This window comes from Lepidochelys kempii, chromosome 7, assembly GCF_965140265.1.
Source record: "Lepidochelys kempii isolate rLepKem1 chromosome 7, rLepKem1.hap2, whole genome shotgun sequence".
Classification (NCBI taxonomy): Eukaryota; Metazoa; Chordata; order Testudines; family Cheloniidae; genus Lepidochelys; species Lepidochelys kempii.
Window position 1 is genome coordinate 41619377 of NC_133262.1, and position 14876 is coordinate 41634252.

At 38.6% G+C, this 14876-nt stretch overlaps 2 protein-coding genes across 13 annotated transcripts in view; one reads left to right on the forward strand and one right to left on the reverse strand.

Moving 5' to 3' along the window:
* The window catches only part of CENPP (centromere protein P), a 318797-nt gene extending 310585 nt beyond the window's left edge, over window positions 1-8212 (forward strand). For all 3 annotated transcript variants that reach the window (XM_073352368.1, XM_073352367.1, XM_073352369.1), the window contains exons 7-9: window positions 4207-4286; window positions 6363-6454; window positions 7865-8212. In XM_073352368.1, coding sequence (XP_073208469.1) covers window positions 4207-4286; window positions 6363-6454; window positions 7865-7986 — 294 coding nt within the window. In that variant the 3' untranslated portion in view covers window positions 7987-8212. The remainder of the gene's footprint in view (window positions 1-4206; window positions 4287-6362; window positions 6455-7864) is intronic.
* IPPK (inositol-pentakisphosphate 2-kinase) overlaps window positions 8009-14876 on the reverse strand; it is a 102042-nt gene continuing 95174 nt past the window's right edge. For all 10 annotated transcript variants that reach the window (XM_073352362.1, XM_073352353.1, XM_073352360.1 and 7 more), the window contains 3 exons: window positions 14635-14737; window positions 13674-13753; window positions 8009-11977 (listed from right to left, as the gene is read on the reverse strand). In XM_073352362.1, coding sequence (XP_073208463.1) covers window positions 11752-11977; window positions 13674-13753; window positions 14635-14737 — 409 coding nt within the window. In that variant the 3' untranslated portion in view covers window positions 8009-11751. The remainder of the gene's footprint in view (window positions 11978-13673; window positions 13754-14634; window positions 14738-14876) is intronic.

Below are 14876 nucleotides of genomic sequence, written 5' to 3' on the forward strand. Positions count from 1 at the left end.
TTCTTATTATGTTGGACAACGTCACCACCACTGTTTGCTACATCAACAAACAAGGGGTCACAAACTCAACTGTTCTATGTTTAGAAGCAATCAGCCTCTGGCACTGGTGCATCGCCCATCATATCCTCTTATCTGCAGCATATCTCCTGGGGATTCAGAATGTGATTGCAGACTTGCTGAGCAGACAGTTTGTGATCGACCACAAGTGGGAACTCCACGATTTCATGGTGCATGACATCTTTGACCAGTGGGGACTCTGACCAGAGACCTCTTCACCTCCCCTATCAACTGCAAATGCAGCACATGCTGCTCCAGTGGGTGGTCTTCATCTCCACTCTCAGGGCAATGCTCTCAAACTCCCCTTGTCAGACTAGATCAACTATGCCTTCCTTCCTCTCCCACTCCTACCATGAGTACTCCACAAGATCAGATGAGACAGAGCAAGTCTCATCCTGATCGCCTCCAACTGGCCCAGACAGTTCTGACTTCCCAACCTCCTTTGTATGTCCGCCCATTCCCACCTTCCCCAATCTACTGACACAACATGATGTCAAGATCAGACATCCCAATCCACCAGCACTTAACCTCAAAGCGTGGTATTTGGATGGGCATCTTCTTTAGAATGGGCATGTAAGAAGAAAACAAAGAAAGAAGAAGTGGGACCAGTAAACACTGAGGATGGAGTGGAGGTTAAGGATAATCTAGGCATGGCCCAGTATCTAAAACAAATACTTTTCCTCACACTTTAATGAGGAGCTTAGGGATAATGGTAGGATGACAAATGGGAATAAGGATATGGAGGTAGATATTACCACAGCCGAGGTAGAAGCCAAACTTGAACAGCTTAGTGGGACTAAATCAAGGGGCCCAGATAATCTTCATTCAAGAATATTAAAGGAACTGGCACATGAAATTGCAAGCCCATTAGCAAAAAATTTTAATGAATCTGTAAATTCAGGGGTTGTACCGTATGACTGGAGAATTGCTAACATAGTTTCTGTTTTTAAGAAAGGGAAAAAAGGTGATCCGGGTAACTACAGGCCTGTTAGTTTGACATCTGTAGTATGCAAGGTCTTGGAAAAAATTTTGAGGGAGAAAGTAGTTAAGGACATTGAGGTCAATGGTAATTGGGACAAAATACAACATGGTTTTACAAAAGGTAGATCATGTCAAACCAACCTGATCTCCTTCTTTAAGAAGGTAACAGACTTTTTAGACAAAGGAAACACAGTGGATCTAATTTACCTTGATTTCAGTAAGACATTTGATACGGTTCCATATGAGGAATTATTAGCTAACTTGGAAAGGATCGGGATCAATATGAAAATTGAGGAACTGGTTAAAGGGGAGACTACAATGGGTCACACTGAAAGGTGAACTGTCAGGCTGGAAGGAGGTTACTAGTGGAGTTCCTCAGGGATCGGTTTGGGGACCAATCTTATTTAATCTTTTTATTACTGACCTTGGCACAAGAAGTGGGAAATTGCTAATAAATTTTGCGGATGACACAAAGCTGGGAGGTATTGCCAATACAGAGAAGGACCAGGATATCATACAAAAAGATCTGAATGACCTTGTAAACTGGAGTAATAGTAGTAGGATGAAGTTTAATAGTGAAAAGTGCAAGGTCATGTGTTTAGGGATTAATAAAAAGAATTTTTGTTATAAACTGGGGACACATCATTTGGAAGTAACAGAGAAGAAAGAGGACCTCGGAGTATTGGTTGATCACAGGATAACTATGAGCCGCCAATGTGATATCGCTGTGAGAAAAGCTAATGCAGTCTTGGGATGCATCAGGCGAGATGTTTCCAGTAGCGATAAGGAGGTGTTAGTACCGTTATACAAGGCACTGGTGAGACCTCATCTGGAATATTGTGTGCAGTTCTGGTCTCCTATGTTTAAGAAGGATGAATTCAAACTGGAACAGGTACAGAGAAGGGCTACTAGGATGATCCGAGGAATGATCAGTATAAAGAGCTTGGCTTGTTTAGCCTAACCAAAAGAAGGCTGAGAGGAGATATGATTGCTATCAGAGGGATAAATACCACAGAGGGAGAATAATTATTTAAGCTCAGTACCAATGTGGACACAAGAACAAATGGATATCAACTGGCCATCAGGAAGTTTAGGCTTGAAATTAGACGAAGGTTTCTAACCATCAAAGGAGTGAAGTTCTGGAACAGCCTTCCAAAGGAAGCAGTAGGGGCAAAAGACATATCTGGCTTCAAGATTAAGCTTGATAAATTTATGGAGGGGATGATATGATGGGATAGCCTAATTTTGGCAATTAATTGCTCTTCAACTATTAGCGGTAGATATGCCCAATGGACTGTGATGGGCTGTTAGATGGGATGGGATCTGAGTTATTACAGCGAATTATTTTCTGGGTGTCTGGCTGGTGAGTCTTGCCCACATGCTCAGGGTTTAGCTGATCACCATATTTGGAAGGACATTCCGTCTTTTCACACCTGTTGACTGCTAGAGTTTGGAAAGGCCTCATCAGAACCTTCTCACCCATCCAACCCATCACTCCCCAGTAGGACCTCAACCTAGTTCTATCTGTACTAATGAAACAGCCCTTCGGACCACTGGCATCGTGCCCTATATCCCTCCTTTCCACAAAGGCCACCTTCCTTATTGCTGTCACTTTGGCGAGACGGGTCCGTGAACTTGGGGCCATGATGGGTTTCTCTTTTCATGACTTTCCATACAGATAGTCTCCTCATGCCAGCATCCCAAATTTTTTCCAAAGGTCATCTCCCAGTTTCATGTTAATCAATCCATTCACTTTGTTTTCTTCCCAAAGCTGCACAACTCTGAAGAAGGACAACTCCTCCACTCCCTTGATGGGACAAGACCAGTCAGGAAATCCCCCAGACTGTTTGTTAGAATAGCTAAAAGAATGAAACATCAGGCACACTGCACACACAGACTCTCCAAGTGGATTTCGGGGTGCGTTACACTCCCTCAGTTATCTGGTCTGCCTCCGCACTCTGGGGTGTGGGCCCATTTTATGAGAGCTCAGGCTTTGAATATGGCCTCCTTCCATGATGTGACTAGATGATCATAATGGTCCCTTCCTACCTTAGTATCTACGAATCTCTGAATCTATGTACCACTCTAGGACAGGTAGAGCAGCCACAGAGAGATCAGTACACACCATTGCTACACATTATGCCTTGGTGTAGGACTCAGCGGCAGCTGCCTTCTTCCGTGCAGCTGTCCTTTGCTCAACCCTTCCATCTTCATCCCTGCATCCTCCTCTGCCTTAGGTACTGCTTGTTAATCACCTTCAGTGGAATACAATAGGGACCATCCTTGAAGAGGAGGAGGTTACTTAACTATAACAGGAGGTCCTTAAAGATAGTAGTCCCTATCTGTATTCTACTTCCTGCCCTCCTTCCCCTCTGCTGCAGATCTGCTGGATTTGCAGTGAAAAAGGATCTGGAAATGCCCTTTATCACCTTGGGTGAAACCTGAAGTGAGCCAGGGTGCATGCGCAGACTAACAGACTCTACTTTCAAATTCTCTGGCTCCAGACGCATGGTGCAGGGGTGTAAACCCTCAATGGAATACAAATAGGGACCACACATCACGAAGAACCTCCAGTTACAGGTGATAACCTCCTCTTTTAAGTGCAAATTTTGTCCGACTCTGGAGTGTTAACGAGCTTCCCCACAAATTCAGATGTTTTAATGTTTAGGAGAGAGAGTGCTTCCAGTTTTGGCCAGTCATTCTAGAAGAGAAATTCTGTTATTTACATTTTATTGTGTTGATGCTCACATTTTAAAGTTAAGTATTAAGAAAAGATGAAACATTAAAACATGTTTAATCAACAAATGATCTGAGTAACCAACAAGGAAATTAATCCATTTTGTTTTCTCATTCTTTTGGAGAATCTCTGCTGGAAAAAAAAGGAGCTGTGATGGACATGCCACAATGCTGTCTAACAAACTGAGTTTATTAATGAAGGTTTTGTTTTGTACATTTAATACACATTTTGCTCTTACATACACCTGATTTTGTCTAAACATTGTTAGAGCTTTGCAATTCACTTCAGTATAAATTTAGCACTTTTTAGTCTTTGTCTTTAATAGTTCTTAAGATCAATTGTAACTGGAAAAAAAGTTTATTCTGAAGCCAGTTTGTGTAGTTACCACCTTTACTGCTTGGTTATATTCTTATTTCCCTTTTTATTAACAGGCCAAATATCCTGATAGTGTAAGACTTCCTGAAGGACCGTCTGGAGATTACCTGGTTATAAGGAGCCCTGAACTTTCTGGGTAAGACATTTCAAGATGCTTATTAATGTCTGTATTTAAGAAGAATTGAACAAAACCTGAAATTTGAGTTAATGGTCTCTAGGACTGGAAATAAATCCACCAATAACTGTTTTTCAGTTTCACCTTCATACACTGAAAGGTAGTTTAATCTCAGAATTACATAGGTGACTTTTCTTTAAAAAATAAACAATCACTCTAGTGTATACCATGGGGTTGTGTGATGCTTTTCATAGATGCAACACATACAAAAATCTTGGGAGACAAGAAGCAAATAGCATGTGGTGCAAGCTATTTCACTATGGCCTTTCTGGGGGTGACAACTATATGTTGCTACTTTATAGAGCCCTTTAGAAAAATATACAACATAAAAGAGAGAGACAGTAGGAGGCTCCAGTAGAATTTTAGATTTTGAATTACATTTTAAATAAATTATACTAGTATTAGACTTCATCCTGATCAGCTCTAGTTGAAAATACCTCTGTTGCAATGTATGCCATTACAAATACTGTTTGTGAACCAGGGGCTAAATCTTGCTCATCTCATTGATGACAGTAATTCAATCAATGGAGCCATGTCAGTAAGGTGAGCAGAATTTGGCCCCAAATCTGTATATTTAAGAGCTCTGAGAGTCAAGATAGGCCAAGGAAGCAGTTCCAAAGCTCTTTGTAGCCCAAGTTCAAAGTTGGATTCGGTGCTGGGTAAAATCTAAGGTGTTCTCCTAAGATCTTAGCTCAAGACACTGGAAATCTCATAAAATACCTGCTCTTGTAACATTTCTAACGATCTGGTCCCAAATTCCTACAAGGCTGATTGTATCAATCCAGAACCAGGAAGTAGGTACCTTCCACTATGGGTCTGACCCATAAACCAACCCAAAATGAAAGGTTTGGGACCCCAGGATTGAAATCAAAAACATGTCCCTGCCACACACTATACCTTAAATTGGAAGTGTCTCAAATTAGAGGTTGCAGTTTTGTTCCACCTTTGTTCTCTCCTGTGATACCCTGCCACAGTTGTGGTCAGGAGAGATCCTGATCCCTATTGATATAACAGACAGGGGCAGTTGGCAGTAATTCTCTACAAGAGCCTGGGATTCAGCAATGTCTTCCTGCCCCTGGTCTGAGTGGTCCAGATTTGCCAATTTTCAACGTCATGCTGCAGGGCCTGTTTGTTTCACCTCATGCACAAAGAGTTAGGAGGGTCTGAGGTACAGGGTGATGTGTGGGGGGAAGACAGTATTTCATTATGTACTGTTGCTCGGTACGAGGGGTAAGCTGCTTGAATTACATTTTGCCTTTGTAATAGTGAATAAATTGATAGGGTCCTCAGAGGATGTGTGGTTGATTATTACTTCTAACGCAAAATATATAAATAATGGTTACTAAGATTATTTGAAACAAAGGGTCTTGGTTACATAGTTTTTCCCTCAGTTTATGAAGGTGATAAGGCATTAATTTGCTAATTTTCTTATACAGGGAAACCAGAACTACACAAAGTTGGAAGTGATCATTTCCCCTGTCCTCCAATCTTTTTCATTATACTACATTTAGATTTACCAAGTCTTATTAGTTACTCCTGGGGGAATTCTGAGACACAAAATTAAAAATTCTGTGCATATTTTAAAATTCTGCTTATTTTATTTGTCAAAATAACACACTACAACCACACCAGTTTCAATTATTTTGGTAATTTATTTCAAAATCTGTCAGCAACTATGCCTGTTACAATACAGACAATGAAAAATGATCAGGCACCCCCTTCCTCCATCCCCATGTGGCCCTGTGCCTCCACTCCCCTTCAGCCCCTGCCCCAGTCTGTCCCCCTATATCCAGACCTGGCCCTACTGCCTTCAGGAAGGCAGCCCCTTCTCTTCCCTATCACAGCTGGGGATGGCCCCAAAGCAGCTGCTCTGGTCTAGTGCCACAGTGGCCCCTGGTGGGCAAAAGACATAACTGCAGCAACTTTCTGATAAGTTATTTTCTGCAGGAAAAAAATTATACACTGAAGAAAACTTTGGCATAGAAAAATACAAGCTACTTTTGTGCATTAAAGTGCTTCCCAATATGCATGATACAGGTTTGAGTTAATGATTGTTTGGAAAATATATGTGGATGAAGAAGGGAGAGTTATACCTGTCCTGGATCTTCTGCCTAGAATACCAGCGCAAGGTAATATGCCTGTTGTATATTTTAAAGGTGTTTTCCCTATTTCTGACTTTAAACAGTTTGTGTCCTGGTATTTATGGACTCTGGGCTCACAATACAGAGCATGTTACACACAGTATGTCATACTTTACTTTGCTCTGACTTGTGATATGTGGCAGATCTAGCAGAACCTATTTTGACTAGTATTTTGTAGGAAAGGCTGCAAAAATGAAAGCTGGCATTTTATTAGGAATGTTTTTGAAACTGACACACTGGTCTATCATCCCAATAGGCATAAACCTATGTCTATTAAGCGTTCCCTGTTTAAAAAAATGTGCTTGGTGTGTAATATCGGTAATGCTTTTTGAAAGTCATGACAGCTCAGGCCAAGAACAACTTTTGTTAGAGTCTGAACATTTCACAGCCTGACGCCTTCAAAAAATTTTTTTGTCAAAGCTCGTTGAAACAACATCATTGTTGGTTTTCTTTTGAGGGGGAAGGGTTCATCTAGCTTGCTGTGCTGCTTTAACTTCCAACAAATAACAAACTTAGAGCAAAACTAATTAAAAAGCCCAATCTCATCCCAAATTTCAGTTTAGTGGCATTCTGGTGTGTTGCAGGGCATGGTGGAAATGTCAGTCAAACAGAAGCTCCCTGCTACCTATTTTATATGCCACTGGAGTCTGTCTCATTGAAGACACATTCCAAAAACATTGATGGATCTGCTTTGTTTTTATAAATCTAACTGCCTTTGATTGTTAGGTATTTATTTATACAGTGACTCTAATATGTTCTAGTACTTCCTCCTCTGCACATGCTTCCAAATTGACTGATCTTAAACAGGTCCCCTCTTCTAAAGCAGGCAGAAGCTACCTGAAATCCGTTTGTGATGGCAGCACCTTTGGTAGGGGAAAGAGTTGTCCAGAAACCACAATACTACTTTGTCAGGCTCTGGAGGGGTCTCTAGGAAGCTTGAGGTGATGCTGAAGCTTCCACAGGCTATGTTTATTTTCATGTTTCAGTAATGCATACAGATGTAGCCCCTTACTGCAAAGCAAGAAGTTCAGAATCCCTTGATTTTATCCTTTTCCGGGTATTAACCAGCTGATTTTTAGTTTACATTCCACTGCTGTTCTAAAGCTTGAGAATAACCAGGCTGTTTTTCTAAAGACAGAGGCAAACAACTGGAGACAATTATTCCAAGCTTAATCTTGATGTGTAAATTAGTCTAACAGAGAAATAAAGCAAAGGCTTCAAACCCCTTATTCAAATGATTGAATTAAGTGTGCAACCTACTTTTTCCTCCTTAGCAGAGGTGTTTATGTACTGCTCTAAGTCTAGTCACATGAGCCCAGTACTGTCCTCTTAACTAGGTTTTATGCTCTGTATATTTGCTGTAGTTAGGATTTAATTGTATTTAATCTTTTCTTGCAGCCCTGCAGGATAAGAAAGCAGCTGTGGAAAATGGACCCCAGTGCTTCAGAAACATGCTCCTTTTGCTGGGGATCGAGGCTGCCATTGAAAGTCTGATCAAATCAGTTGGCATGGAGAAATGAATACTACTTACAAAACTTTAACTGGTAGAAATTTGGAAATTCTTTTAATTATGATATTGAGTTATACAGTCTATAATTTTATTGAATATAAACATTAAGTTATTTTCCATTTAAAAACCATACCCATAAACATGCTATCTGTACAATTATGGCACGTTATATATAAATTGTCATGACATGAAAAATAAATACAGCAATTTAAATACAAAAATGCCAAATAAAATAATTAGAGTGAATTTCAGTATAAATTTAACTTTCTGAATTAATGTACCAGAGTGGTTCTTCTGTCCTTAACATTTTCTAGAACGGGTTACAGGAACATATGCTGTCAAATTCAAGTCAATAAAAAGAAGTTTCATTTCACAGCTCTATACAAAAAGTACAGTGATTTTAAAATAGAGAGAACAGTGACACTGAAAGAATAAAGTTGTATTTAAATATTCCTGCTACTCAATTAAGCTAGAATTACAGAAATTAATGACCAATACAGCCACATTGAAGTTTGTGAAGAATAGTCAGGTGGTTAGAAATCAATTTTGTGAATGCTAGTGGAACAGTACAGCTGCTGCTGCTTCTATAACGTGGATGGAGAACAGACACTACTACTTTCACCAAGTGTTACACATTAATGACTGTTTAACATGGCTTGGTTTCGAAGCACTGAAAGCTTGCATCATCACGGAGATAGGTTACTGCTGGCAGACAACAGTCGAGGAATATTGTCAACTTGATACTTTACATTCCATGAACAAATATGAAGCAGTTTCAAGACAATTCTTGCAACCTCATTAGGGCTCTGTCAGATATTTTAGAATTAGCTCACTTGTAAATGTCTAGCATTTCTCAAAGGGGAAAACCATAATACATTTTTAGGGGAAGGAAAACAGTCAACTTTGCACTGGCTTTTAAAAGTACTACAATAGCCAGGCATTTTCCATGTAGTTAAGTGACCACCTCATTTTACTTTTGGAGGCCTTTAAACATTGGAAAAGTGATGGCAGGCAAGCTCAAAATTAATTGCTAGTACCTTTAAAATGGTGTATTTTTCTGGGTTCAGGGGGCCAAAAAGGCTATAATTTATGTAAACATAGAACTCCCTTGCTAAGTAGTTTCAATGAAGAGTTCTTCTGCAAACTCAAGTGCATGATTCTGTAAGTATTCATACACAACTACAAGCTGGTGTACATTTTGATGGAGCAAGCAGTGTACACACATTTACATTCACACATAAACCAGGGTAAGGCTGGTAGATCTTGGCTTAGACCTGCCTGGTTTAAAACAGTAGTAAGCTTGTCAGTCATTACCAGAAAATATCAATCATCTATTTTGTCACTCACAGTATCCCCTTCTGTTCTGGCAAGGAATAACTGAACTGAAGCACCAATGTGGGTGGCTTGATTCAGCCTTCCTACCCCTACAGATGAGCATGCAGTTGAGCAACAGTAGGAGCTGTAGCTGACAGACTACAATTTATTTCAAATTTCTTCTTATTCAGACATAGAAAAGGTTGTTTTGGGGATCTGCTGCTGAGCAGGCAGAACTAACTAATACTACTACATCCATTTCACTATTTTTGTGCAATCTTGATTCTTTGTGCCAGCAAGATTCCTCTTTAAATTACATATGGCAGCAAACTACAGTTAGATGCTTCCTGCATGTAAATGGAAACTATGGTGTACATATACCAAGAGTGGAAAATTACAGTATAAACCTGACCACAGTATGTTGGGTTGGTTTTTTTCCTGTCGATAACTTCTTCATTTTGACTAAAAATGACCAGCCCCTTTGTGACTTTTCTTTTAATCCTCTGCTCAGAGGGTGGTATTATTACAACAATGCAGCTAGCCACACAGCAATAAATCAACAACTAGGTCAGATTGCTGTGGATATAACAAGTCTAATCTAAAGAGCAAACAACTGCACCCCAGAAAGGCACATTACTAACTGGTGGTAGGTTTAGCGGATCAAGGTAACATGGTTCACTCCTAAGTGTTAAGCAATACTGCTGTGTAAATAAGTTTTCATTAGGAATATCACCACTCTGGGCCCGACTGTCAAACGGTCCCTGGTTTCACAGAATTGTACATTGGGTCCCGCCAATGAACATGGTGCCATTTTTTATGAAAGCCAATACTCTGAAGAAGTTCAAATAAAATACAATGAAAGAAGGGTATTAGATTCAAGCTCCCAATATTAATCTACTGTACTACTTTATAAGGAGAGGTAAGTCCTTGTTAAGACAACCTCCATATTTTGAAACTTATTACCAGTATATACCTACTGTATACAGATAGCAGCATTTTAAGATGGGCTTGAAGAACATCTCCTTGTACATTCTTAGGGTATGAGAACCCCAAAGAAATGTAAAGAAGGCTTTTAGACAGGCAAAAGAGAACCTGTAGTTCATTATACCACAATACCCACATTTCTGAATATATAGTTTCATCCCACTGTTTTTGATCTAGTTGAAGCAGTTTCACTTTTAAACTTCACAAGAATCAGAGAATAGCACCTCATCCACACAGATCACCTCTCCAGCTTAGCAGAATGTGTTTAACTTGTTACCACACAAACTAAAGCCACTGCTAAAAGTTGGTACAAAGTTAACTGACACTCACCATCAGGGAAAAGTCACAACCTACAATTACAATGAACTTTACAAGATAAAGCAAATACCATCTGTCGACCCTTTCCTCAAGAAAAATGTCATTGCAGTCACAGCCTGATTCAAGAGCAGCCTTTGCTAGCTGCTATTTAATGCACAAAAAAGTTGATTGGCATGTGATTTCAGTCTAAAATCATATGGACAAAAATTGAGTATACAATTCCTAAAGCTCAATTTGATTAGGAAAGAGCTAGTTCCTGATTCACTAATTTAGCAGGACTAGGTCTGTGTGGACCATAGGATGAAAGCCTGATATGTTCAACCAGGAAATAATTAAAAATCAAGGCTGCTTCCCTAGTAAAATTCCTAACCATTACCCCTCGTTTTGTGAATTTCTACTTACATTTATACAAATTGTGACAGAAAGCTTTTTCAGACTGATCACACCACTTTTGGAAACAAAGTCTGGAGTTCTCAGTTTCACTCTCTGCTTAAAATAGATTTGCATTAACATGCAAGCTCTACCTAGCCAGCACCAAAGAGCAATTATACAATACAGTAGTGTGTTTTGTTTTTTAACATTAAATTACATGGGCAGCAATTTATTTTGAATTAAGTTTAGTGCATTTTTAATGTGCTCAGTGCGGCTTAATTTTAAATTTGGTTTTATCAATGCAGCAGGTGTAGGGGGGTTGGTTTGCTTTTATTTTAAAATATTGAGTTTTAAAATGCACAAGGTACAAGGCCATCCTGTAATTCTCATGTTAATGATCAGGCTTTCTGCATTAGTGCAATGTATCTGGAAATTCTTAACTGCACTGAAGAATAAATGAGAATTACTCGAGAATGTTTCATTCGGTGCTTCACATAGTAGTCATTCAGTTTTAAGAACATGGACTTGATCTGTCATGTCGTTGCAGGGTATGGCACACATCTGTTCTGTAATATTGAATACATTCCTTCAGATTAAATTTATATATTGGAAGGTGGGTTTTTTTTTTTTTTTAGTACTAGGCCATGTCTTTGAAAGACATACCCAGTAAAATATATTTCTTAAAGCAAAAGAATTCACAGCTGAAAAATGCACTGAACATAATAGAAAATCAATGTAACTACATTTCATTAACCCTTCACTTTCAACCATAACCTTAAGGAAACAGTTACACTTTATGGAGAACTAATGTGCAGTCTTCATTCTCCTTGAACAGATTTGTCATCACTGGATCATCTTTGGCCTGTACATTCTTCAAATAATAGTTTACTATCTTGCCATCAAGTTTGTACTGATGTGGAATGCTTTCATATGGCTTAAGATCTAGGTCCAGGACAGAAATGGAAAAGGTGAATCTGGATCTGGATGCCAGAACCACAGGCCTTTGAGCAGAGCTGAAAAAGAAGACCAATGTAATCTTGCAAGACAATTTGTTTAAAGCAAACAGACACCTTATATTCTTAGAGGAAATTCAAAGCCCAGTGCCTATCTAAGGCTCTATCACAAATAACTCTGTTTTACATGTAAAGATCACATGCAGTACATTGCCAGCGTCTCCGTATTTGTTAGGCATTGTAAACCAGAAAAATGGGACTTCAGATGATGTAGCTTTTAAAAGCAGCCATGGTTCATTCTTAACTCAGGTATAGTTTTTCCAGTCCAAAATTATGTGGGAACAGGAATGAATAAGCCATTTCTTTACACATGCCAATCCTCTTCCTGTTAGTTTTCATACCAATCTAAACCAAACCTCCCTAAATTGCTCTACCACTGCTAAATGAATTAATCTCAACTGGTGGTTTTGGCAGCAAGAGCTACTTGTATAAATGAAAAGTGTGTCGAAGTACTGCACAGAGCTTCTACAGCTAGAAACAACCATCACCTGCTCAGACATAACGTAGTGTTAGGTAGTGTTAATGCCACTTCAGTTTAGTATATAAAAAGGACATTTGTGAAGTAATAGCCTCTTCTTCCTCTGTATGAAACTTACTTTGTTCAATTTATTGTCCTGAATTAATAAAATTGCCTTCTGCCTATCAGAACTAGCATTCAGGTGTTATGAACACATCTTAAAACAATGATATTAGAAAATAATTCCCTGAATGACTTACAAAATCTAAGTAAAAGGTTTGGATGGGAGAATTTTCTATCTTATTTTCTCAACAATTAAACGAGTATTATAGGTTAGAGAAGAGAGATTACCTTCTTCAGAGCTGATCCTCAAAAACAGCACAAATCCACACGGAAAATTAGTTTCTGACTTCACTGAGGAGATGACTAGGGTTGTGTTGACAAAAAAGTCAACATGGACACTAAGTTACTAAAGCTGTGTAGTTGCAACAAAAGTTGCACCTCTTGATGAATGACCAGTTTTGACAGAATGAGAGCAAGATACTTAACTCTTCAGGTCAGTCACTTAAAAGGGTTAAGTTGGCTCTATCTGTTTTCAAAAGCAGCTTTCCTCCATACCTCAAATCAGAGGATGAACACAGCCACTACCAAGTATGTCTTCCATCCAAAGTCTATCACTCTAATGATAAGACATTGAATAAATCCTAATATCCAGAAAGGAATCAAAAGATATGCAATGATAAAGAATGAGAACGTAACTCTTTTGCCATGGTGACTGAGGTAATTCATTTTTGTTTATCCTTAAAGACACATCATCAACATTAGGACTTTGAAACAGATTTCAGCCTCCAAATTAAGAGTGCGTCATAGCACAGTTAGCTCAAATTATAACTTGAGAGTTGCCCACGTTAAACTCTCTAGCTAGAGTTCGGTAGCCTGTCAGACAGTAGGTTGAAGGTGATACTTGAGCTAGTAATGCAGTGGCAATGCAACAGTTCAACTGCAGTAACTCAAGCTAACTGTTGCAGTGAATACAAGCCCTAAGTAGTTTCAGTGTTAAAAAAAAAAAAAAAAGTTGAGCCTCCTATTCTAAATATTTTAATCAGAACTTCATGATTAGTACTCCCACTGTCAACATGGGCAACCCAACAGTGAAACACCCTAAAGATTATTGGACTCAAATCAACTATAGAAAGCTTTTTTTCTTGGCTGTCTGAACTGTCTTTCAGAATCCCTTACCATTCATCCTGTAGACAAGGTGAAAGGGAAATCATGATGGAGCAGTCCTTAGCTGTCATTGCTACTCTGTACTGCTGAACCTACACACAAGGTAAAAACAGGATAGGTTATCTCCATAGTAAGAGCACTTGTACAAATATTTCTGGACTTAGTCACAGATGCAAAGCCAAAGTACATTATCTAAGCATGCACAATGAAAATGTAAAGTAATAATCACTTCAGGGTGTTGAGGAGATTATATCGATGTCATCACAGACTTTATGCATTCACTAACATTTTTCCTGTGTCACATGTTACAAATGGTTAACTCTTCATACAGACTGCTTTGCATGAGTACATATTTATTCTATATACTAGGTCAACTAATATGAAATAGCTATTCATTTAAATGTACCATGTGATTTAGAAAGGAGTAAGGAATTTGTGAATAGTTAGTGCCTTTGTTTAGTTAAAAAGTGGTAGTATGAGCTGATTTTCAAAGGGGATGAGCACTTCAATGGGAATTTTAACTGTTCAGCATCTGCCTGGATTTTCTCTTTCATTGATTGTTACAGCATACACAAACTTGGAAGGATTAGATTATCAGTAGTCATTTTCACTGTAAACACACATACCGATGAAAAATAGTTTCATTGACAATAATTGAAATTTACAGATAAGTAAAGGAAGAAAAATGCTGCTTGAATTAAGGTTATTTATTTACTTGCTCTTGACAATTTGTTTTAATGGTTATAAATCTAACTTTCTGAAGGGCGGTTTCTGTCATTAAGTGTCTAACCTCCCCAAAATTTCCCACAACTGTGAAAGTCTAAATAGTTAAAAATGCTTTAAAAAAAATCAATTATCCATCAAAATTATAAAAAATAGAAATCAAATTCTGCCAAGCTTAATTATATATGACATACTTTATGGAAGCTGACAGAATAAAGTAAGCTTTAGCACCCACGCTGAAGAAAGGTACCTTTGTAAATGCAAATGCTTCTGTTCCATCATCTTCAGTTGAAAGATCTAGAAGTTTCTCATAAAATGCTTCATTGTAAGGTCCATCTATCTGTGATGTACTTCTAATAAGTACAAAAAATAGGAAGAAGTTTTACTGATCCAGTTCTAATCTTTACTGACCCAAACCTTTCAAAAAGGTGTTTTCATCAGGTGAGAGTAAACCTTTAGTAAACGTAAAACAGCATTATGATGGGGAAGAAC